The sequence below is a fragment of the Pristiophorus japonicus genome, chromosome 5, assembly GCF_044704955.1.
Source record: "Pristiophorus japonicus isolate sPriJap1 chromosome 5, sPriJap1.hap1, whole genome shotgun sequence".
NCBI lineage: Eukaryota > Metazoa > Chordata > Chondrichthyes > Pristiophoridae > Pristiophorus > Pristiophorus japonicus.
Window position 1 is genome coordinate 281,799,524 of NC_091981.1, and position 23,715 is coordinate 281,823,238.

At 42.8% G+C, this 23,715-nt stretch overlaps 1 protein-coding gene across 32 annotated transcripts in view; it reads right to left on the reverse strand.

Annotated features, from left to right (window-relative positions):
• LOC139264722 (obscurin-like) overlaps window positions 1–23,715 on the reverse strand; it is a 571,531-nt gene that overhangs the window by 515,366 nt on the left and 32,450 nt on the right. For all 32 annotated transcript variants that reach the window (XM_070881692.1, XM_070881694.1, XM_070881707.1 and 29 more), the window contains 4 exons: window positions 16,616–16,876; window positions 6,053–6,358; window positions 3,142–3,408; window positions 896–1,180 (listed from right to left, as the gene is read on the reverse strand). In XM_070881692.1, the coding sequence (XP_070737793.1) occupies window positions 896–1,180; window positions 3,142–3,408; window positions 6,053–6,358; window positions 16,616–16,876 (1,119 nt within the window). The remainder of the gene's footprint in view (window positions 1–895; window positions 1,181–3,141; window positions 3,409–6,052; window positions 6,359–16,615; window positions 16,877–23,715) is intronic.

Sequence of the window (23,715 nt, forward strand, 5' to 3'; positions counted from 1 at the left end):
TAACCCCCTCCCTCTCTCCCTGGTTTTCAGAGATCGTAATGTAGGTGAGCACATTAATCTTGGAGCAGCTTGTGAGTTTGTCCATAAAATACTGACACTGTACCCCGAGCCCCCCCGATTCCAGCTCCAGCACGCTGTTCTCCATTCACAGGCTCTGCTGCATTTTTCCATTCTCTCTCCAGGCGTTCATGCTTTGGTCGTTGGGTCTTTACTAGTTTACTTCGCCATCAAAAATGAGCTAGTTTGGTGTCTTAGAGATTCCCCTTGCGGGATAAATGAACGCCTCATGACCCTTCGGCGCACTGCATTCTGTGTATTCTGGCCTCGGGTCTCGACCTCGCTGCTGGCCTCGACCTCCCGACCTTGCTGCTGGCCTCTCTGGCTTGACGATTCGGCTCCGCTTCTTAAATCGGGCGGCATCAGGTGACGAGAAAACCGGTAGAAAACGTGGCATCGGGGGCCGGGGATGTCAGGCTGGTGACAAGAATCGCCGATATTGTATAACTGGCGGGGGAGGAAACGGTGAAAATAATCCCGGGAACCGGGATTTCCAGCCTGCCCAGTATCATTCATTGAGACAGACAGTCACTCATTTTGGTTTAAAAATGTTCCCCAATTTAGTGTACGTCACTCTTAAAAACAAACACAGCTCTTTATGTTTAAATGAGTTAATAATCTGTTTTATTCCCGAATCCTAAATGATTTTGACAGCTCTGGTAGGGGCCTTTTTGGCTTGCTGGAATTAAGAGTTTAGCTAGACTTGCCCAGACTGAACATAATTAATTTTACAATGCCCAATATTTTAACTACCTACACCTTAGTTCAACTGGCACCGAAACTCCAACTTTTAGATGAACATGCACATTTACTAATAAATGCTTAGCATCATACGCACCCTTAACATAGAGCTGAAATGACATTTTATTGCCATCACAAACACATTCGTAAATCCCAGCATCTTCTAGAGTTACGGTGTTGACCTTCAAGATGCGGCGTTGATCCAAAGATTGAAATTCATACTTTTTGCTAGACTTGATCTCCTTGCTATCTTTTGTCCAGGTTACTTTCGCAGCTCTATCGGAAATCTCAGCAACAAACTGAGCTGTGCCTTGTTGTGAAACAGAAACAGTCTCCTTTTCCGCTGACTTGTTTCTGAAATTCACTGGCGCCACTGGCAATGCTGTTAAAAAAGCACAGTCTTTAGTTTTTTTCTTTTTATATTTAAAAAAAAGTTAGTTTCTGTTCTCTTTTAGACTTCTTGCTCCATTCCACTCTCTGACTAGCAATGTGAAAAGGCAACTTCTTCCCATACTGCCAATGCTGTTCTAAAGCAACTACAATCAGTCAACTCAAGTCTTTAAATTTATCTCCAGGAATGAATTTAGTTCCCAGTTCAAAGCTAACTGGATAAAACATGCCAATAGAATCTTGGATATTACAAATAGGGGATTAGAGTGCAATCGTTTTTTTTAAGTAATTATAAATTTATGCAAAGTATTGCTTAGGTCACAATTAAGTACTGCGTGCACCCCATTACAGAAAGGACATTAAAGCCATAAACAACATTGATATAGCTTCACCAGGATGATGCCAGAGACTGTAGTTGTGAGGAGGGACTTCAGATACTGGGGCTATTTCCACTGGAGCAGAGAAGGTTAACAGGAAATTTAATAGAGGATTTTTTAACAGAAAGAAAAGACTTGCATTTATACAATGTCTTTCATGACCACTGGATGTCCCAAAGCATTTTACAGTCAATAAAGTACTTTTGAAGTGTTGGAAAATTATAAAGAGCTCTGATAGAGAGAACAGGGAAAGACTATTACCTCTGATTGGGGAGTTAATGACAAGAGGTTATCAATTTAAAATTATCACTAAGAAAGTGAGGAGAGAGATTAGGAGAAATGTCTTTACATAGGAGTTTGCTGGACCATGGAGTGCTTTGCTATAGGCAGTTGAGGAAGATACTGTTATGTGTGCAACATCTTGTAAAGAGCATTCTGCCGCCACCAGAGGGCGCATCTGTTGGTGTCCCAAGGGATCCCAGCATCCCTTGGGAGCACTGCATATAAGCAGGCCTTCCATGCTGTACCAGCACTCTGGAGTCAGAATAAAGAGACTAAGGTCACATTTACTCAAGTTTCCAGTACTCAGTCACATTGCTTTATTTGAAACATAACAGATACCATTACTTCGTTTAAGCAAAAAATGGATAAATATTTGAAACAGAGAAAGTCAGAAGGCTATGGGGACAGAGCGAGAGCACAGCAGTGAAATTAGTTTTGGATCGCTCTAGCAAAGATCTGGCACAAGCACATGGGCCAAATAGCCTTCCTTTGTGCTGTAAACTTCTACGGTTCCATAGTTCTATGGTTTATTCTACAGCGTTCTTAAGTCAACAAAATCATGCATGGGCAAAGAATTAACCGTTCAGGAAGGTGGCCCACCACCACCTTCTCAGGGCCACTACGGATAGGCAATAAATGTCGGCTTTGCCAGGGACGCCCACATCCCACGAATGAATTTTTTTTATCAAAGTGATATAAGCCGAGTACAATGACAAAGATTTTTGTTCAACCACTGGGCTCACTACAATTAGCTAGAAAATGGGCAGGTAAAAGCATAGTTCAGTTCATTTTTGAGTGCAACACTGAACAACAGGAAAATAGCAGAGGCCAAAGTCCAAAAATGTAGCAATCCCACCCTCACTTTCTGTGGAGTGATACTTTCACTAACATCTGTTCGGTTGTCTGAGGGAGGCAGAGAAACCTTTTACAAACTGCACAAGCACCTCTTGGTTATTTGGTTAAGAAGTAACATTAACAACTCCTGATGTCGATACTGATCTGCCAATTGTGCACTTCTACAGTGTACTAATCTATATTTTACTGTTACCACTCCAGAACACTAGAGTATTTATATAGCTCCCAAGTTGTCTCCATTGATACACAAATGCAACGGTAGTATAGTACAGGCTTGTACAACAGGCTTGTCAGGACCAGCATATGCCAGCACAAAAAAAATCTCACCCTTAAATTAGGATGGAAATTGATTAAGGGATTATTATATTTCTTGAGCAAAGAATAGTAGAATTTAATAATCAACCCAAAAATCAACAGCAATTATTTACATAATGCTCACCTTTCATTCTTAATTTAGCAATGCTTTCAGCATTGCTAGCCACAAATTTCACTTCAACTTCATTGTCCAATGACCTCACTTGTTTAATTATTAATGTGTGTGTATTTTTAGTTCTCTGTATTATGTAATTCTCACTGCTTTGTACAGCTTTTTCATTCATGAACCACATCCCAGGAACAACTGTAGATAGTTCGATAATGAAAGTGGCATCTCCACCTGCTGAAACTTCAACATCTTGCAGAGGTTTTTCAATGGAAGCTCGAGGTTCTGTCAGAGCAAAACACACAATTCACTGTTAGCAATTACATTCAAATACATTTAATTTGTTTTATTGAGAACCCTAGCTGAAGGACCAAATAATAAACTATTGATGTTATAGATAATCTATACGATACATTTCCAAATCCTATACTATACCATGACTTGGAAATTTTCCTGGTTCCATTTTGTCTCAGCCAATTTTTCAGTGAATTTTCCCTTTAGAACATAATATGAAATTATTTTTTACTGGCATTGCCTACTCTGGATTTTGGAACTTTTAAATGTTCTGCAGAGAAAAGGCAAAATCATTAATGTAATTTCAAAAATTTCTTTTTAAATGGTCAGTCACCTGGAGCAGGATTCTAGATATAATAGGGGCGAGTGTCCCCAACAGTAGCGGCAAACCACACAGCATAATAGAGGAGAAGCCACATGCCAGTCAGGCCAAAGACTGCACGCAGCAACTTTTATTCAGTTGATGACTCAAATGTTCGCAAGCCCACAATCCAACAGCAATCAATCCCTCGAGGATCAGCCCAGAATGACACCTACACATGCTTTCAACACATGTATGTACCAATGGGCATTTCAGAGACATTTCTGGTGGGATTCCCAAGGTAGCCTAGGAACACCCTCAGACATGCTCCAAAATTGCTGCCAGGTTGTAAGGTAGGGGCAGTAGAAGGTCTGCCCTTCCCAACTTCCTAGAAAAAAAAACTGAGCAGGGCAAAATGGGAGGCACTCTGACATGTCTGGATTCTTCCCCATTTTCCAATCCGCTCCTCACCCCTGCTGGAATTTCCCTATTTTTGTGTAAACACTCCACAGTTTCTAGGTTCACAATTGCAGCTGTTGGTTAGATGTGTGAAACAATTAATAAATCAAGGACAAGGGAGTAGATTTTCAACTTACTACCTGGGCATAAATCTGATATAATGGGTAGGCTGTCCATTTTAAAAATCACCTGATTTCCATTTCCTGTGATTTAAAGTTATAATCTACCCCAAGATTTTGATCATATCACTGAAGTACATGGAGTGCTTTAGCCATCATGCCACAAGGAGTGGAGATTAAAAGCACCAACGGCATGCAATCCGAAGAAAATTGATGAGTGAACAATATGATCATCAGCAAAGAATGGATAAGGCTAAATAGTAAATGAAAGAGGTCATGAAGAGGATTAAACTAAGAGAGAGATAAAATCTGAGTTAAAGGAAAAAAAAATCAGAGAGTGAACCATCAACTACAGGACAAATTAGAGGAATTGAGTTTGTCACAAACAAAGCTTTGGTGGGAGGCTATATGATAGTAACTTATTTAGAAGCCTAAATACCAGATCTTGTCAGAAGCTTTCAAAACAATGAGATATGATTTATTAAAGTGTCCTAGAGATGCATAATTAACAACCAACAACAATTTATTCCTCACACTGAAAACCATCTCAGAGCCAGTTTAAGAGACGGAGAGATGATGATGCACATAATTAGAGGAAATTGAAGGGGACAGATAGGGTTTCGGAGGTAGTTGAAGAGAAGGCAGGAAGGCAAAGTAGCTCTGAAAGAGAATGCATTAGGGTAGGGCAGTGGTGGTTGGAAAACTGGGCTCTGGTGATGGGACAGGAGCACAAGGAGAAATATGAAATCAGAGGAATGAAGGTGTTAGCCCGGACAAATGGGAGAAGTTCTCCCGAATAGGGCGAGATGTAGAGAATGGAGAGATTTAGAAATAAGGGCAAATATTTTGAAATCAATTTGCTGGGTTAGATGAAACCAATGGAGCTAGAGCAGGATAGGAATCAAAGGAGTGTAGTACTTTGTGCAAGATAAGACTCAGTTGGCAGAACTCTGAATTAGTTCTAATTAGTGAAAGTTAAGGCAGAGGGACCAGTGGGCAATCAGAATGACTTCTAACTGAAAAACAACAGAAAATCCAGGGTAGAATATGTCACTAGTTAAAATATAGAAATCAATTACTCTCATGAGATACAATGTCCGAGTAAGGGGAGATGTTAAGTAGAGTTCCACAGTGGTTGATGCTCCATCCTTGTTATTTCTAACCTGTAAAAATTAGTTTGAATTCCAAATTCATGAACACTAAAATGGGAAAAGTAATGGAGAAAGGTGAATCTAAAGATTCCCCCAAAATTTAGATTGATCATATATTGGACAGACAAATGGTAAACTAAATACATATGGTGTGGCGCACATTGAAATTTGTGGATTATCAACATGCAGCAAGTAGAATTTAATTAATGGAGATGCACAGAACTTTGGGTAGTAGAGGCTAAAACATTAGCTTTGTTCGATACACAGTTGGATTCTGTGATGGGAGAGCTAAGCCTTGATTTTAACTCGGGGCGGAATGAGGCAGGTGGGCTGATGCGGGCAGCAAACCGTCCTGATCTCGGCCACATGAAGCCCAGGATAATTTTAACTCCTGAGAGCTTTAACGTTTTAGTAGGCAAACAGTAAATGTAGCAGTTGTCTAGTGAAAAATATGCAAACTGGTAGAACAAAACTTACATCCATTTTTGGATGAGTTAAACAAAGATAAAGATAAATGACATATAAACAACTGAGAAAACAAATTAAAAAAATGTATGGAGAGAAAAACAAATTTTAAAATTTTGTGTCAAAACATTTTTACTCACCGATACGAAATGTTCCTGGGACTTCTAAGTATGTGCTCTGGGTAAAGTTGTTTACAGAACTAATTCTGAACTGATAATGATCTCCTTCTGGCATGTCACACACTCTGAACTCTTGTGCCACTACCTTTTCTGTAGTGTGGCACCTTGTCCAGGTATTGCTTCCTATTTTCTTTTTTTCTACTATGTAACCTGTCACAGGGGCAGGCGGCACATCTTGAGGCAGAGACCAAGCTAAAGTGACAGATGTTTCTGTTTTTTCTTTGACCACAGGGTTGACCGGGGGATTCGGTGGAACTTTCCGGGGAGCTAGGGAAAAGTACAAAGATATCATTTGACGGGACTCCAGAAACCCAAGAGTTCAGATAAAGCTTGAAAAATAGGCAGTCACTGTTGAAATGGTTCAAATTCAATGCAAATCCTCCAATCAAAATTATTGCAATTAATTTCTACCTTGGAAAGTTGCAGATTGATTTTTTTAAAGTACTTCATTATGGTATTCTATATAAATGTGCACACTAATAATGGACATCCAACATGACAAGTAATTAGAAATTATCTTAAAGTACAGAACTCCTTTTAAAAAAAAATCTCAATGCCTTGGATTGTTAATGGTCACTCCTGCAATTCCTCATAGATGCACGATTTTTTTCATTACATTAGCATCCAGAGCAAAGCATAACCCACAAGAGCCGTTTCTAATAGCCCTCACCTAGAATTAAAAAGGGTACTAGTGACATGGGTTGGGTCACTTATTGTCCTATTTATGCTGGCGCTCAGACAGCGCCATCTTGGGTGGGTCCTGGGATGAACAGCTGAAGTACCCCACTGTTTAAGGCGGAAGGCTACTTGCAATATGTAAATTGGGGTCTGATCATGTATATAGAAACATAGAAACATAGAAAATAGGGGCAGGAGTAGGCCATTCGGCCCTTCGAGCCTGCACTGCCATTCAATGAGTTCAGTACCCCATTCCTGCTTTCTCGCCATACCCCTTGATCCCCCTAGTAGTAAGGACTACATCTAACTCCTTTTTGAATATATTTAGTGAATTGGCCTCAACAACTTTCTGTGGTAGAGAATTCCACAGGTTCACCACTCTCTGGGTAAAGAAGTTTCTCCTCATCTCGGTCCTAAATGGCTTAGGACCTGATTTGCAATTTTGATATACAAATAGGCGGATTATGCGCTGCCCACATACTGGCATTGAGCAGCCTAGCCAGCGGTGCGTAAAAGGACTGATGGAGGTCAGTCAGAAAATGGCTGGTTTCTTATCAACTTTTATTTTCGTGGGCCCAGGAGCCCACTAAATTAACTTCAGCCTGCTGCCAGCTCAGTGGGCCAAGCGAATTTCAAGGGATCAAAGGCTTATGGGGAGCAGGCAGGAAAGTGGAGTTGAGGCCAAGATCAGATCAGCCATAAACTTATTGAATGGCGGAGCAGGCTCGAGGGGCCAAATAGCCTACTCCTGCTGCTATTTCTTATGTTTTATGACTTCCCACAATAGACGGCCTGCAGCAAAGTAACCGTTCAGCACACACAGTTCACAACTGAGCCTCAGGCCTCATAATGGCTTGGGCTTCATAGCAGCATCAACAGGCACCCCTAAAGTTTTTTGATAGCAAACACCAGTAACTGGCTTTTATTTACTTTCATGAAGTCATTTTTGTTAACCCAGAAAAACAAAAACAAGTCCTGTATTCAATTAACTGGAGATTTAGAAGCTTTGTTCTTTAGCAATTCTTGCCTGCTTATAGGAATACGGGTCATTCAAAGTCGTCACAGAAACTGCCTACTACAATATTATTAATAAGTCTGTGGCAGTTAAATTCAAATGATAAAAAGGTTTGTTAAAAGTACTGTAAGGATTATTCTCTAGCCATCTTGTTCATGGACATTAAGCATCAGGGACTGGATTTTCCGGTCCTTTGCACTCCGGGTTTCACTCCAGAGCGGCGTGAAAGGCGGCGGTGAGGTCTCCAGTGCCCTTCCAGTTGGGTTTTACGGCAGCGCTAAGCAAAGCCGCCGGGAAGAACTGTGCCGGGTGTGTAACGCCACTGGTTGCGACACTGGCGCAAGTTTGAGCTCCTGTCCGACCCGCCTTCCCATAAGTGCGCCTGCAATGACTGCCTGGTAAATCAGAGTGGTTCAGCCATGCCGGCGGAGGAGAGGAAGGTAAAGTACATAAGTGTTTTCTGTTTTAATTTTTTGTGTGATTTGTGTTGCGGTGGCATGGGCAATGTTTTAGGAATGTTTTTGTGTATTTTTTTTTTAGGTTCCCCCCCCCCCTTCCCCAGGTCTCTCTCGGCGCGCTCACAGCCCGACTCCTTAGTTCGGGAGTTTCCCTTCCTTGTGCCAAGAGAGATGTACAACATCTCCCTTAGCATACACAGGGCCCAGATGCCCAAACTTTCATACCAAAGCTCAAACTATTCCCAGCCGCTATCTTTTCTGCCCCACTGCCATTATTGCCCCGGCCGTTAACTTTCCTACCCCGCCGCCATTAGTGGCGAAAACAGAAAAGCCGAAAATCCAGCCCCAAATCTTTCCAATCAATTAATAAAGTAAACTGAGGAAAAAAATAATTTGCTACAATTCTTTGCTTCATGACTATGTGCATACCATTCAGATTGATCTATCTAATTCTCCTGCTGGCTAAATGTGCAACAACAACAACTTGCATTTATATAGCACCTTTAATGTAGTAAAATGTCCCAAAGCGCTTAAAAGAGCAATATTGATCATAATTTGAAACCAAGCAAAATAAGGAGATATTAAGACAAGTGTCCAAAAGCTTAGGCATATAGGAATATAGGAGAGAAACTAGAAAAAGATGCAAGTTCAGAGCTCGGGCAGGAGGGGAACCTTAGGGTAGGTTTGGCTTGCTGAGCTAGGGGAAGGGAGAGAAGCAGCAGAGGCAGTTGGTGATAAGTAAAACATCTCTCAGAAAACTACAAAATATATATGAAGTAAATGCCAGAGAGCATAAATCCAAGCAAGCACATGATACTTAAATCAGTCAAGTTCTCTGAACATGTCCTCTGGTAGCTCCTTTTTCATAGTTGTTGACAAAGTCAAGTGTCTTGATTACACTGGGACCTATCACCAGCAAAAAGACATATGGACTGTCTGTAAATAGCAACATGCTCATTAGCAGATTTAACAAGCGTTATGATAGTGGTAAGATTTCACATGTAGTATGTAATGGAGTGTGCTCACTTAACAACTAATTTTGCTGCATCAGAGTCTGATAACTTGCAGATCTGATATAGCCATCCAAAGCTATTGGTGCTAAAATACTCTTTAAATTGACACCACCGATGTAATTCTTATAAACAGTACATATGAGGAGAGACTGGATCGACTGGGCCTGTATTCACTGGAGTTTAGAAGAATGAGAGGGGATCTCATAGAGACATATAAAATTCTGACGGGACTGGACAGGTTAGATGCAGGAAGAATTCTCCCAGTGTTGGGGAAGTCCAGAACCAGGGGTCACAGTCTAAGGATAAGGGGTAAGCCATTTAGGACAGAGATGAGGAGAAACTTCTTCACTCAGAGAGTTGTTAACCTCTGGAATTATCTACCGCAGAGAGTTGTTGATGCCAGTTCGTTGGATATATTCAAGAGGGAGGTAGATATGGCCCTGACGGCTAAAGGGATCAAGGGGTATGGAGAGAAAGCAAGAAAGAGGTACTGAGGTGAATGATCAGCCATGATCTTATTGAATGGTGGTGCAAGCTCGAAGGGCTGAATGGCCTACTCCTGCACCGATTTTCTATGTTTCTCTGTTTCTATAATTTATGGAACAAACGCAACAACAGTGATTTTTCAACAATATAGAAATGTTCAAAAATACTAAAATAATTCTGAGGTTCTCACGTGCCACGAGCGCCATTTAAAGGAGATACTCTATTTTGGTGACTCCTGAGTTTTCCCAAGTCACATTTCCTAGAACATTGTGGAATATTAACCAGTTTATTTCCTATTCTCTTGCTCACCACCAGTTTTTTTAATGGTCTATTTCTTCCTGTAAGCATATCTCTGCCTATCTCCACTCCATAATGATTGATCTATCTCTGACTTTGTTTGGCTTCTACTTTTTATGACTCCCTCATATAATTTATCTCTACTGTATACTTCACAAATTTAGCAGTGCTTTCTAAAGATGTGACTGATTGTATAGATAAAGGGAATGCAATAAATGTAGTGGATTTTCAGAAGACATCACAGGAGGACACCAAGGAAGAGAATCCATAGTTTAAGGAGAGAGTTGAGTTACTGGACTATTTCCAGTAGAGAAGGCTCAGAGGTAATTGAATAGAAGTTTTTAAATTATGAAAGGTTTTAATGCGATGAATATGGAAAGATAATTCATCTGGTTGGGGGGTGGGGGGTCAATGACAAAAGGGGTCACAGTCTAAGAATAAGGGGTAAGCCATTTAGGACCGAGATGAAGAGAAACTTCTTCACTCAGAGAGTGGTTAACCTGTGGAATTCTCTACCGCAGAAGATTGTTGAGGCCAGTTCGTTAGATATATTCAAAAGGGAGTTAGATATGGCTCTTACGCCAAAGGGATCAAGGGATATGGAGAGAAAGCAGGAAAGGGGTACTGAGATTGAATGATCAGCCATGATCTTATTGAATGGCAGTGCAGGCTCGAAGGGCTGAATGGTTTGCTCCTGCACCTAGTTTCTATGTTTCTATGTTTCACTTTAAAACTGTCACTAAGAGAATGAGGGGAAAGATTAGGAGAAATATCTTTATGCAGAGTTGTTAGGGTATAAAATATTTTGCTAAAGGATGTAGTAGAGGCACAGATATGAATATAGGAACAGAACTGCTAAAAGTTGAGAGGGTATAAAAAAAAGCCCAGTGGCCAATATAAAGAGTATTGGAAAGGCTTTTATAAGCATACCAGAAACAACAGGATAGCCACAGAGGAGTTGAATCATTATAGATAACGGAGCTTAGTATAAAATATATGTTTCACAAGTATTTTGTCTCTATATTTACAAAGGAGAGTATAGCAAGGACTACAAGAGTACCAAAAGAGTGTGTGGAACAGTAACTAACAGGATTTCTTTGCCAGAGTGACACAGGGAAACTTATAAGAGCAAAGAGAACCGGGGGTACAATAGTGTAGTGGTTATTTTACTGGGCTGGTAATTCAGAGGCCTGGACTAACAATCCTGAGAATGTGAGTTCAAATCCCTCCATGGCAATTTGAGAATTTGAGAAATAAGAACATAAGAAATAGAGCAGGAGTAGGCCATTTGGTCCCTCGAACCTGCTCCATAATTTAATAAGATCATGGCTGATCTGATCATGAACTCAGCTCCACTTCTCTGCCTGCTCCCCATAACCCTTTACTCCCTGATCGCTCAAAAATCTGTCTATATCCACCTTAAATATAATATGGGGCAGAGAATTCCATAGATTTACAACCCTCAGAAGAAATTTCTCCTCATCTCCATTTTAAATGGGCGGCCCATTATTCTAAGACTATGTCCCCTAGATTTAGTTTCCCCTGAGTGGAAATATCCTCTCTGCATCCACCTTGTCGAGCCCCCTCATTATCTTATAAGTTTCGATAAGATCACCTCTCATTCTTCTGAACTCCAATGAGTATAGGCCCAACCTATCCTCATAAGTCAACCTCCTCAACACCAGAATCAACCTAGTGAACCTTCTCTGAACAGCCTCCAATGCAGGTATATCCTTCCTTAAATATGGAGACCAAAACTGTATGCAGTCCTCCAGGTGTGACCTCATCAATACCCAGTACAGTTGTAGTAGGACTTCTCTGCTTTTATACTCTATCTCCCTTGAAATAAAGGCCAACATTCCATTTGCCTTCCTGTATACTAACTTTTTGTGTTTCGTGCACAAGGACCCCTAGTTTTCTCTGTACTGCAACACTTTGCAATTTTTCTCATTTAAATTATAATTTGCTTTTCTATTATTTCTGCCAAAGTGGATAACCTCACATTTTCCAACATTATACTCCATCTGCCAAATGTTTGCTCACTCACTTAGCCTGTCTATATCACTTTGAAGATTTTTTTGTGTCCTCCTCACAATTTGCTTTCCCTCCCATCTTTGTATCATCAACAAACTTGGCTGCATTACACTCGGAACCTTCATCCAAGTCATTAATATAGATTGTAAATAGTTGAGGACCCAGCACCGATCCCTGTGGCACCCCACTAGTCACTGTTTGCCAACTGGAAAATGACTCATTTATCCCGACTCTTTGTTTTCTATTAGTTATCCAATCCTGTATCCATGCTAATATATTACCCCCAACCCCGTGAGCTTTTTTCTTGTGCAGTAACCTCTTATGTGGCATATTATCGAATGCCTTCTGGAAATCCAAATACACCACATCCACTGGTTCCCCCTTATCCACCCTGCTCGTTACATCCTCAAAGAGCTCCAGAAAATTTGTCAAACATGATTTCCCTTTCATAAAACCATGCTGACTCTGCTTGATTGAATCATGCTTTTCCAAATCTCCTGCTACTGCTTCCTTAATAATGGACTCCAGCATTTTCCCAATGACAGATGTTAGCTAACTGGTCTATAGTTTCCTGCTTTTAGTCTGCCTCCTTTTTTAAATAGGGGCGTTACATTTGCGGTTTTCCAATTCGCTGCAATCAAGGGAATTTTGGTAGATTACAATCAATACATCCACTATCTCTGCTGCCATTTCTCTTAAGAGACCCTAGGATGTAAGCCATCAGGTCCAGGGGACTTGTCCATCTTTAGTCCCATTATTTTACCTAGTATTACATCATTAGTGATAGTGATAGTATTAAGTTCCTCCGTCCCTATAGCCCCTTGATTATCTACTATTGGGATGTTTTTAAATGTCTTCTACTGTGAAGATCGATACAAAATATTTGTTCAACGTCTCTGCCATTTCCCGGTTCTCCATTATTAACTCCACAGTCTCATCCTTCAGGGGACCAACATTTACTTTAGCCACTCTTTTCCTTTTTATGAATTCAGTTTTATTTTAATCTGAAAATAAAAGCTGGTATCAATACAACTGACTATTAAGTTTTATGGAAAGAAATCTGCTGGTCTGGCCTATATGTGACTTCATATAGTCCTTTTAACAGTCCTTTGAAATGTCCTAGCAAGCCACTCAGTTGTGAAGGTCCACCATGACATTCTCAGGGCAACAAGAGGTGGTCAATAAATGCTGGCCTTGGCAACGACTCCCGCATCCCAAGAATGAAAAATACATTACACTTTCCACTAATGCAATGAGATTTCAACGTGTATAATCAGTTACATCTGATGCCTAGTAGTTCTTTCTACAGTAGTTAATATCAAAGCAAACTGTAAAATTTGCAAAAAGAATGTTTTACATAACCAATCTCTCTGGGAAATGTGCCACCAAGTATCCAAGAATTAGCAGCATATTCTTAAAATATAGTCTTAACATTTTTTTTTGCTATTTAACTTTTCCCCTACCTTATTCTCCTGAACACATTGATCTAGAAATTCAAGCGCATACAGGGAAGGTGCAGGGATTGATCCTGATACGCGTCCTCAAGCAGTTCGCCAGCGAAGACGAAAGATCAGGCCACTGCACTCTAGGAGTGGTTATCAGGTCTAATAGGGGAAGGAGGGGTCAACCAGGACTGAGGGGAGGTGGGTGGCGCCTTTGGCCAGGAAGGGCAATAATCGGGATGGGGCTGACCAGTCGGGTACGGAGGCTAGTGGTGGTCAAGATGAAGGGTAGTGGTTGGTGGCGATCTGGGAGGGCAGAGACTAGGATTGGGGGAAGGGGGATAGCGGCTGCCCACATGCTTTGAACTTGTGCTCTGCCCGGCCCCACATTCTGGTAAGTATATTTTAAAATCTTCCCTTATTGGTTGCGACCTGGTTTTCCTGAATGCATCCGGCTCCAGCTGCCTCAGAAAAAAACAATATAACAGAAGGGGCTTTAAACGGGCATTAGGCCTCTTATTTGCAGATGCAACTAGACTAATGAATATATCAGGTGTAAACATAGAAACATAGAAAATAGGTGGAGGAGTAGGCCATTCAGCCCTTCCAGTCTGCACCACCATTCAATATGATCATTGCTGATCATGCAACTTCAGTACCTCATTCCTGCTTTCTCTCCATACCCCCTGATCCCTTTAGCCATAAGGGCCACATCTAACTCCCTTTTGAATATCTCTAACGAACTGGCCTCAACAACTTTCTGTGGTAGAGAATTCCACAGGTTCACAATTCTGAGTGAAGAAGTTTCTCCTCATCTCAGTCCTAAATGGCTTATCCCTTATCCTTAGATTGTGATCCCTGGTTCTGGACTTCCCCAACATCGGGAATATTCTTCCTGCATCTAACCTGTCCAGTCCCGTCAGAATCTTATACGTTTCTATGAGATCCCCTCTCATCCTTCTAAACGCCAGTGAATAAAGGCCCAGTCAATCCAGTCTCTCCTCCTATGACAGTCCAGCCATCCCTAGAATCAGTCTGGTGAACCTTCGCTGCACTCCCTCAATAGCAAGAATGTCCTTCCTCAGATTAGGAGACCAAAACTGAACACAATATTCAAGGTGTGGCCTCACCTGTACAACTGCAGTAACATCTCCCTGCTCCTATACTCAAATCCTCTCGCTATGAAGGCCAACAAGCCATTTGCCTTCTTCACCGCCTGCTGTACCTGCAGGCCAACTTTCAATGACTGATGTACCATTACACCCAGGTCTTGTTGCACCTCCCCTTTTCCTAATCTGTCACCATTCAGATAATATTCTGCCTTCCTGTTTTTGCCACCAAAGTGGATAACCTCACATTTATCTACATTATACTGCATCTGCCATGCATTTGCCCACTCACCTAATCTGTCCAAGTCACCCTGCAGCCTCTTAGCATCCTCCTCACAGCTCACACTGCCACCCAGCTTAGTGCCATCTGCAAACTTGGAGATATTACATTCAATTTCTTCATCTAAATCATTAATGTACATTGTAAATAGCTGGGGTCCCAGCACGGAACCTTGCGGTACCCCACTAGTCACTGCCTGCCATTCTGAAAAGAATCCGTTTATTCCTACTCTTGCTTCCTGTCTGCCAACAAGTTCTCTATCCACGACAATACATTACCCCCAATAGCATGTGCTTTAATTTTGCACACGAATCTCTTGTGTGGGACCTTGTCAAAAGCCTTTTGAAAGTCCAAATACACCACATCCACTGGTACTCCCATGTCCACTCTATTAGTTACATCCTCAAAAAATTCTAGAAGATTTGTCAAGCATGAGTTCCCTTTCATAAATCCATGCTGACTTGGACTGATCCTGTCACTGCTTTCCAAATGCGCTGCTATTACATCTTTAATACTTGATTCCAACATTTTCTCCACTACCGATGTCAGGTTAATCGGTCTATAATTCCCTAGGCACTGATTTTTTTTGACTATACCAATTTTGTGGGCAGCGCACTTCCAACTCGTAATGAGCGTGCACTTCCTGCCCACCATATTTAAGGCTTCGGAGGCCATGTGGCCAAAATTTCTATGACACTGAGTACACACTGGGATACAGTTCTCCATGCACCAGACAACCTCTAGTACTTTACTCAAGTCTTCATTATTTATGCATGCACCATAACATTGAGTGACAATTGCCTTTTCAGGCATGAGGGAATACCACTGCCAATCTTGTCGTCACTCAATGCCCACACAAATTCACTTCTAACAAGAGACATTGACATCCACAAATGGAACCCAGGCCAATTTTCCTTTTCTAACCTTAGGATTGCCAGTTGTAATGCCAGAGATCAAATCTGAAGCCTGTATATCTCAGCTACTCACTGAATCATTGTGGAGCCAAGTGCAGCTGTTTGAAATTGATAACTGTTATTGGATTGGTAGACATCATAATTTATAGTACATGATATTTTAGAAGTCCGTTATTGTTTACAAATGATATCATCTTGTCAAATTTCACACAGAAAGGTATACAAATAATAAGTAAATTACATTGAAAAAATAAGCCTTCTACCCATTTGTGATAGACCATAGGTCATGATTTGGCATGAGTTGCAGATTACAGTACTAAGGAAGGAAAACATATCTGAATAATCCCAGTTTTCACCTCTAACTGGCAAGTTGCAGACCATAGGGTAGGTCAGCTGACAACAATTAACCAGGGACTGGTGTATGGTGTGTTGCCATTACAAATGATAAAAGAAGCAAAACAAGGATAGAATTATGCTGATGTCTTGGGAATCTAAATGGACATCTAATTATCTGATATGGGAGACTGTTCCAACTTGCTTTCAGATTGCACAGTAATTAATATTTATTTCTGGAACCAAAGGTGTCTTTTCACCCTGCCCTTTCTACCCACCGTCCGAGTGAACCTAAAATGATATTATCCCCAGTGCGATTAAACTCGAATTTGACCACACTTTTTTATTGTCGTTGAGAAGTTTAAGACCCGTAGCATCCCAATTCTGTAGCCAGAAGCAACTGCAGAGACAAAACATTTGTGACAGAACAAGAAAAAGAAAGTAACTGCCCATTTCAAAACTCACATGTTAATGTGAATTGAGTTGATGTTCGAGAGTCATCTGCCAAAAGTGCTATTTCTCCAATGTCTTCCCATTTGCATTCACGAATAGTAAGAGTGTGCCGCGTGCCAGAAACCGCAATAGTTGTTCTATCATTTGGTTTTAGCTCTTCTCCATTCTTTGTCCACCTGATATTCTTACAGCTACTGTCCAATTCCACACAGAAAATGGCAGTATCACTTTCTGGTACTGCAGTTTTCCTTGGAAGTTTCTTAACAATGTTACCTGTAAGAAAAAATGAAGAAAAGGAAAAAAATGTAAACGTATACCTATGAGTATAATCTGCAACATCTCCATCCACCTGACCAAAGCAGATGTAGTCTAGAAGGACACTCAGGTTTCTTAAAAATGAAGTTATTAGTCTATGTCTTCAGTATAATTTCAGGTTCTTTCTTTCCACAGGACAGAAAATAAAACAAAATGCACTGATGTTTTAAAATAGAAACATAGAACCATAGAAAATAGGTGCAGGAGTAGGCCATTCGGCCCTTCGAGCCTGCACCACCATTCAATAAGATCATGGCTGATCATTCACCTCAGTACCCCTTTCCTGCTTTCTCTCTATACCCCTTGATCCCTTTAGCTGTAAGGGCCATATCTAACTCCCTCTTGAATATATCTAACGAACTGGCCTCAACAACTCTCTGCAGTAGGGAATTCCACAGGTTAACAACTCTCTGAGTTTTCTAATATTGTTATATTATTTTGCGATATAATTAACATGCTATGGATGGTACCTTCCTTGGAGCTGCTCATGCTCTGCTAACGTAACCTTGCCTGAAGTGCAGCGGAAATATTATTTATGCAGAAATGGGGTTATCGCCCCAATTCCAAGCAAAGTTACACTGGTGGAGCAGGCGAAGGTCCATGGAATTCCCTAGCCATCATATAGACCATATAAATTTAGGTCACAACTTCCCATCAGCCACAAGAAATTATATAATGTGTTTAACTAGAACAACTTGATAATCCCTACTGGAAAAGAAAATGAACAAGGTAATCTGAAATTCAAACCCATCTTTGAGTCGTTGAAAGTGAAGCAGAACAGGACTTCCACTCACCTTAAGGTAGTGGCACTGATCCCATTATAATTTGTGGGTTCAGACAATTTACAAAGGCAGAAGCATTGAGCCTATGTAAAAAAGCGCCTCAGATACACTGGGATGAAGCCAGATAGACAGCAGCCATTTTGTACACAAAATTTCACAAATAGTAATGAGATGGTCTATTTTTATCATCTCTTTTATTGGTGCTGTTGGACAAAGGTAAAAAATTTATTTTTCTTTGAATATAATATCTTTAACATTCACATGAACCACTGAACCAAGAGATGGGGCTTTGGTTTAATCTTTCATCCCAAGAATGGAGCCTCCAACAATGTAGTCCTGCTTGGGATTCTCAGCTTTGACTATGTACTCCAGCCCTGCAGGAGGCTTTGAAGCAACATCCATCTAATTCAGAAGCAAGAGCACAACCAATAGAATTAAATGAGGCTACAGAAGACTATAATGGGCTATAGGGAGATAGCAAGTCAGTGGGATTGCTCCAAAACAAAATCACCACAGATACAATGAGCCAAATGGCCTCTTCTGTGCTGCAAGCTTCTTTTTTTCTATGAAAATCACGCAAACTTCTTTTTTTCTATGAAAAGCAAGAACTACATAGATTTGGCAATAAAACTAAAGCAATCAATTTGTACTGAAAAAATTAATCGTTGATTTCTGTTTAGATCAATTTCTTCATATTAGAACATAAGAACATAAGAATAAGGAACAGGAGTAGGCCATCTAGCCCCTCGAGCCTGCTCCGCCATTTAACAAGATCATGGCTGATCTGGCCGTGGACTCAGCTCCACTTACCCGCCCGCTCCCCGTAACCCAGAATTCCCTTATTGGTTAAAAATCTATCTATCTGTGACTTGAATACATTCAATGAGCTAGCCTCAACTGCTTCCTTGGGCAGAGAATTCCACAGATTCACAACCCTCTAGGAGAAGAAATTCCTTCTCAACTCGGTTTTAAATTGGCTCCCCCGTATTTTGAGGCTGTGCCCCCTAGTTCTTGTCTCCCCGACCAGTGGAAATAACCTCTCTGCCTCTATCTTAACTATCCCTTTCATTATTTTAAATGTTTCTATAAGATCACCCCTCATCCTTCTAAACTTCAACGAGTAAAGACCCAGTCTACTCAATCTATCATCATAAGGTAACCCCCTCATCTCCGGAATCAGCCTCGTGAATCGTCTCTGTACCCCCTCCAAAGCTAGTATATCCTTCCTTAAGTAAGGTGACCAAAACTGCACGCAGTACTCCAGGTGCGGCCTCACCAATCCCCGATACAGTTGCAGAAGGACCTCCCTGCTTTTGTACTCCATCCCTCTCGCAATGAAGGCCATCATTCCATTCGCCTTCCTGATTACCGGCTGCACCTGCAAACTAACTTTTTTTTTGGATTCATGCACAAGGAACTGGGAGAAATGTTCCGGACTCCTGGTGGGTCAGTGGCGGGTGGACTCCCTGCCGGAGGAGCTCAGGCCTTTTGCCTGGAGCACGACCCATCTCCTCTATCTGGGAGTCTACCTTAGCCCCGACGAGGGAGCCTAGCCGGCGAACTGGCAGGAGCTGGAGGCCAAGGTCGCCGCTCGCCTAGGGCGCTGGACAGGACTGCTCCGAGTGCTGTCCTACAGGGGTCGAGCGCTAGTCATAAACCAGCTGGTGGCCGCAATGCTGTGGTACCGGCTGGTCACTTTGACCCCTCCCCCTGCGTTTGTCGCCAAGATACAGAAGAAGCTGGTGGACTTCTTCTGGAACAACAGGAAGCACTGGGTCTCTGCCGCGGTGCTGAGTCTCCCGCTTGAGGAGGGCGGTCAGTCGTTGGTGTGCGTCAGCGCCCAGCTCGCGACTTTCCGTCTTCAGACCCTGCAGAGATACCTTTACGTCGAGCCCCCTCCTAGGTGGTGTGCTCTGGCGAGGTATTTCTTCCGCCAGCAGCTCGACCTCAATTATGACACGCAGCTCCTGTTTGTGAACTTGTGGGGTGCCAGGACCGCCCTCCGGGAGCTGCCTGTCTTTTACAGGGAACTCATCAGGGTCTGGAACAAAGTCTCCACCAAGCGCAGCTCTCCGCCGGCTGGAGTGGCGGCCGTCCTGCAGGAACCGCTGCTCGGGAATCCGTACCTCCACGGCCGAGGTTTTATGTGGCGGTCGGAAGAGAGGGCTGTGGCTGGTGAGGTGACCAGGGTCAGGGACCTGCTCGATGGCGGAGGAGCGGGCTGGATGGCGCCAGACACGCTGGCGCGGCGCCTAAATTCTGCCAACGTCCGCCACGCGGCCGATGCCATCGAGTCGCTAAAAACAGCTCTGGGCCCTGACTCCGTTAGGTGCATCGAGGAGGCTCAAGCACGTGGGGAGATCCCGTCCGAACTGACCCCCGTCCGGACGGAATTCCTCATCGGCGCCAAACCCCGGAACCTCCCTCGGGGGCCGGCGCCTCACAACTTGAGCCGCCTCGGGGAAATCCCCTCCGCGCCTTTCAGTTCCGCGCGGAGGGGTTTCCTGTACAGGCTGCTCCTGCACACCCTCAACTTTGCCATCCTCGCCGGCCGTCCGGACACGCCATGGCGTACCATCTTGCCGTCCGGAGGAGGCGGGGTTCCCCGATGGAGGGCACTCTACGCAGGGGTCCTTCCACTATTCATCGGGGACTTGGCCTGGAGGGTGGTGCACGGAGCAGTGCCGTGCAACAAATTTTTAAGCCGGTTCACGGACTCCCAGGCCGCCTGCAATTTCTGCGGTCTGGAGGAGTCCGTGTTCCATGTTTTTATTGAGTGCACGAGGTTGCAGCCCCTGTTCCATTATTTGAAGGGGCTGCTCCTGAAATTCTGGCTGCACTTCAGTCCCACTCTCCTGATCTTTGGGCACCCTGTGCGGAGGGGAGCGGGTAGGTCCGAAGGCCTCCTCGTAGGACTGCTCCTGGGCACGGCCAAGGGTGCCATCAGCCGGTCCAGGCAGCGGGCGGTCGAGGGGGTCGTTCAACCTGACTGTCTGCCTCTCTTCCGCTCTTACATCCGGTCCAGGGTGTCCTTGGAGATGGAGCACGCGGTGTCCACCGGTACGCTCGCGGCCTTCCGCGAGAGGTGGGCACCGGAGGGACTGGAGTGCATCATCACGCCCGGCAACCAAATTTTAATTTGATTTTACGTTTTTAAGTTTAATTTGTTTTAATTGCCGGTGCTTTTAGTGTCCCCCTTCCCTTTTATAGGGGGCACTGGGGAAAATTGTGATTTTAGTGCCCAAAAAAAAACCAAGAAAAAAAGAAAAAAAAAAAAAAAAAGGGGGGGGGGGGGGGGGGAAAGGGCCTTGTAAATGTCTGGAGTGTCACCCAGGTCGGGTGGCACCGTTTAATGTTTTATGTTTTTGCAGGTAAACTCAAAAGAGTTTCATGCACAAGGATTCATGCACAAGGAACTCAAAAGAGTTTCATGCACAAGGACCCCCAGGTCCCTCTGCACCGCAGCATGTTGTAATTTCTCCCCATTCAAATAATATTCCCTTTTACTGTTTTTTTTCCCAAGGTGGATGACCTCACACTTTCCGACATTGTATTCCATCTGCCAAACCCTAGCCCATTCGCTTAACCTATCTAAATCGCTTTGCAGCCTTTCTGTGTCCTCTACACAACCCGCTTTCCCACTAATCTTTGTGTCATCTGCAAATTTTGTTACACTACACTCTGTTCCCTCTTCCAGGTCATCTATGTATATTGTAAACAGTTGTGGTCCCAGCACCAATCCCTGTGGCACACCACTAACTATCGATTTCCAACCTGAAAAGGACCCATTTATCCCGACTCTCTGCTTTCTGTTCGCCAGCCAATTCTCTATCCATGCTAATACATTTCCTCTGACTCCGCGTACCTTTATCTTCTGCAGTAACCTTTTGTGTGGCACCTTATCGAATGCCTTTTGAAAATCTAAATACACCACATCCATCGGTACACCTCTATCCACCATGCTCGTTATATCCTCAAACAATTCCAGTAAATTAGTTAAACATGATTTCCCCTTCATGAATCCATACTGCGTCTGCTTGATTGCACTATTCCTATCTAGATGTCCCGCTATTTCTTCCTTAATGATAGTTTCAAGCATTTTCCCCACTACAGATGTTAAACTAACCGGCCTATAGTTACCTGCCTTTTGTCTGCCCCCTTTTTTAAACAAAGGCGTTACATTAGCTGCTTTCCAATCTGGTGGTACCTCCCCAGAGTCCAGAGAATTTTGGTAGATTATAACGAATGCATCTGCTATAACTTCCGCCATCTCTTTTAATACCCTGGGATGCATTTCATCAGGACCAGGGGACTTGTCTACTACCTTGAGTCCCATTAGCCTGTCCAGCACTACCCCCCTAGTGATAGTGATTGTCTCAAGGTCCTCCCTTCCCACATTCCTGTGACCAGCAATTTTTGGCATGGTTTTTGTGTCTTCCACTGTGAAGACCGAAGCAAAATAATTGTTTAAGGTCTCAGCCATTTCCACATTTCCCATTATTAAATCCCCCTTCTCATCTTCTAAGGGACCAATATTTACTTTAGCCACTCTTTTCCGTTTTATATATCTGGAAAAGCTTTTACTATCCGTTTTTATGTTTTGCGCAAGTTTACCTTCGTAATCTATCTTTCCTTTCTTTATTGCTTTCTTAGTCATTCTTTGCTGTCGTTTAAAATTTTCCCACTCTTCTATTTTCCCACTAACCTTGGCCACCTTATACGCATTGGTTTTTAATTTGATACTCTCCTTTATTTCCTTGTTTATCCACGGCTGGTTATCCCTTCTCTTACCGCCCTTCTTTTTCACTGGAATATATTTTTGTTGAGCACTATGAAAGAGCTCCTTAAAAGTCCTCCACTGTTCCTCAATTGTGCCACCGTTTAGTCTGTGCTTCCAGTCTACTTTAGCCAACTCTGCCCTCATCCCACTGTAGTCCCCTTTGTTTAAGCATTGTACGCTCGTTTGAGACACTACTTCCTCATCCTCAATCTGTATTACAAATTCAACCATACTGTGATCACTCATTCCGAGAGGATCTTTTACGAGGAGGTCGTTTATTCTTCCTGTCTCATTACACAGGACCAGATCTAAGATAGCTTGCTCCCTTGTAGGTTCTGTAACATACTGTTCTAAAAAAAAATCCCATATGCATACTATGAATTCCTCCTCCAGGCTACCCTGTGCGATTTGATTTGACCAAGTGATATGTAGGTTAAAATCCCCCATGATTACTGCCGTTATTTTTTCACATGCCTCCATTATTCCCTTGATTATTGCCCTCCCCACCGTGAAGTTATTATTTGGGGGCTTATAAACTACACCCACCAGTGACTTTTTCCCCTTACTATCTCTAATCTCCACCCACAATGATTCAACATTTTGTTCATTAGAGCCAATATCGTCTCTCACAACTGCCCTGATATCATCCTTTATTAACAGAGCTACCCCACCTCCTTTCCCTTCTTGTCTATCTTTCCGAATCGTTAGATACCCCTGTATGTTTAATTCCCAGCCTTGGCCACCCTGCAACCACGTTTCTGTAATGGCCACCAAATCATACCCATTTGTAATGATTTGTGCCGTCAATTCATTTACTTTATTTCGAATGCTGCGCGCGTTTAGGTAGAGTGTTTTAATCCCTAGTTTTTAAACCATGATTTTTAGTTTTGACCCCTCCTGCAGCCCCTTTATATTCAATGGCCCGTTTTGTTTTTTGCCTTGGGTTTCTCTGCCCTCCACTTTTACTCATCTCCTTTCTGTCTTTTGCTTTTGTCTCCTTTTTGTTTCCCTCTGTCTTCCTGCATTGGTTCCCATCCCCCTGCCATATCAGTTTAACTCCTCCCCAACAGCACTTGCAAACACTCCTCCTAGGACATTAGTTCCGGTCCTGCCCAGGTGCAGACCTTCCGGTTTGTACTGGTCCCACCTTCCCCAGAACCGGTTCCAATGCCCCAGGAATTTGAAACCCTCCCTGCTGCACCACTGCTCAAGCCACGTATTCATCTGAGCTATCC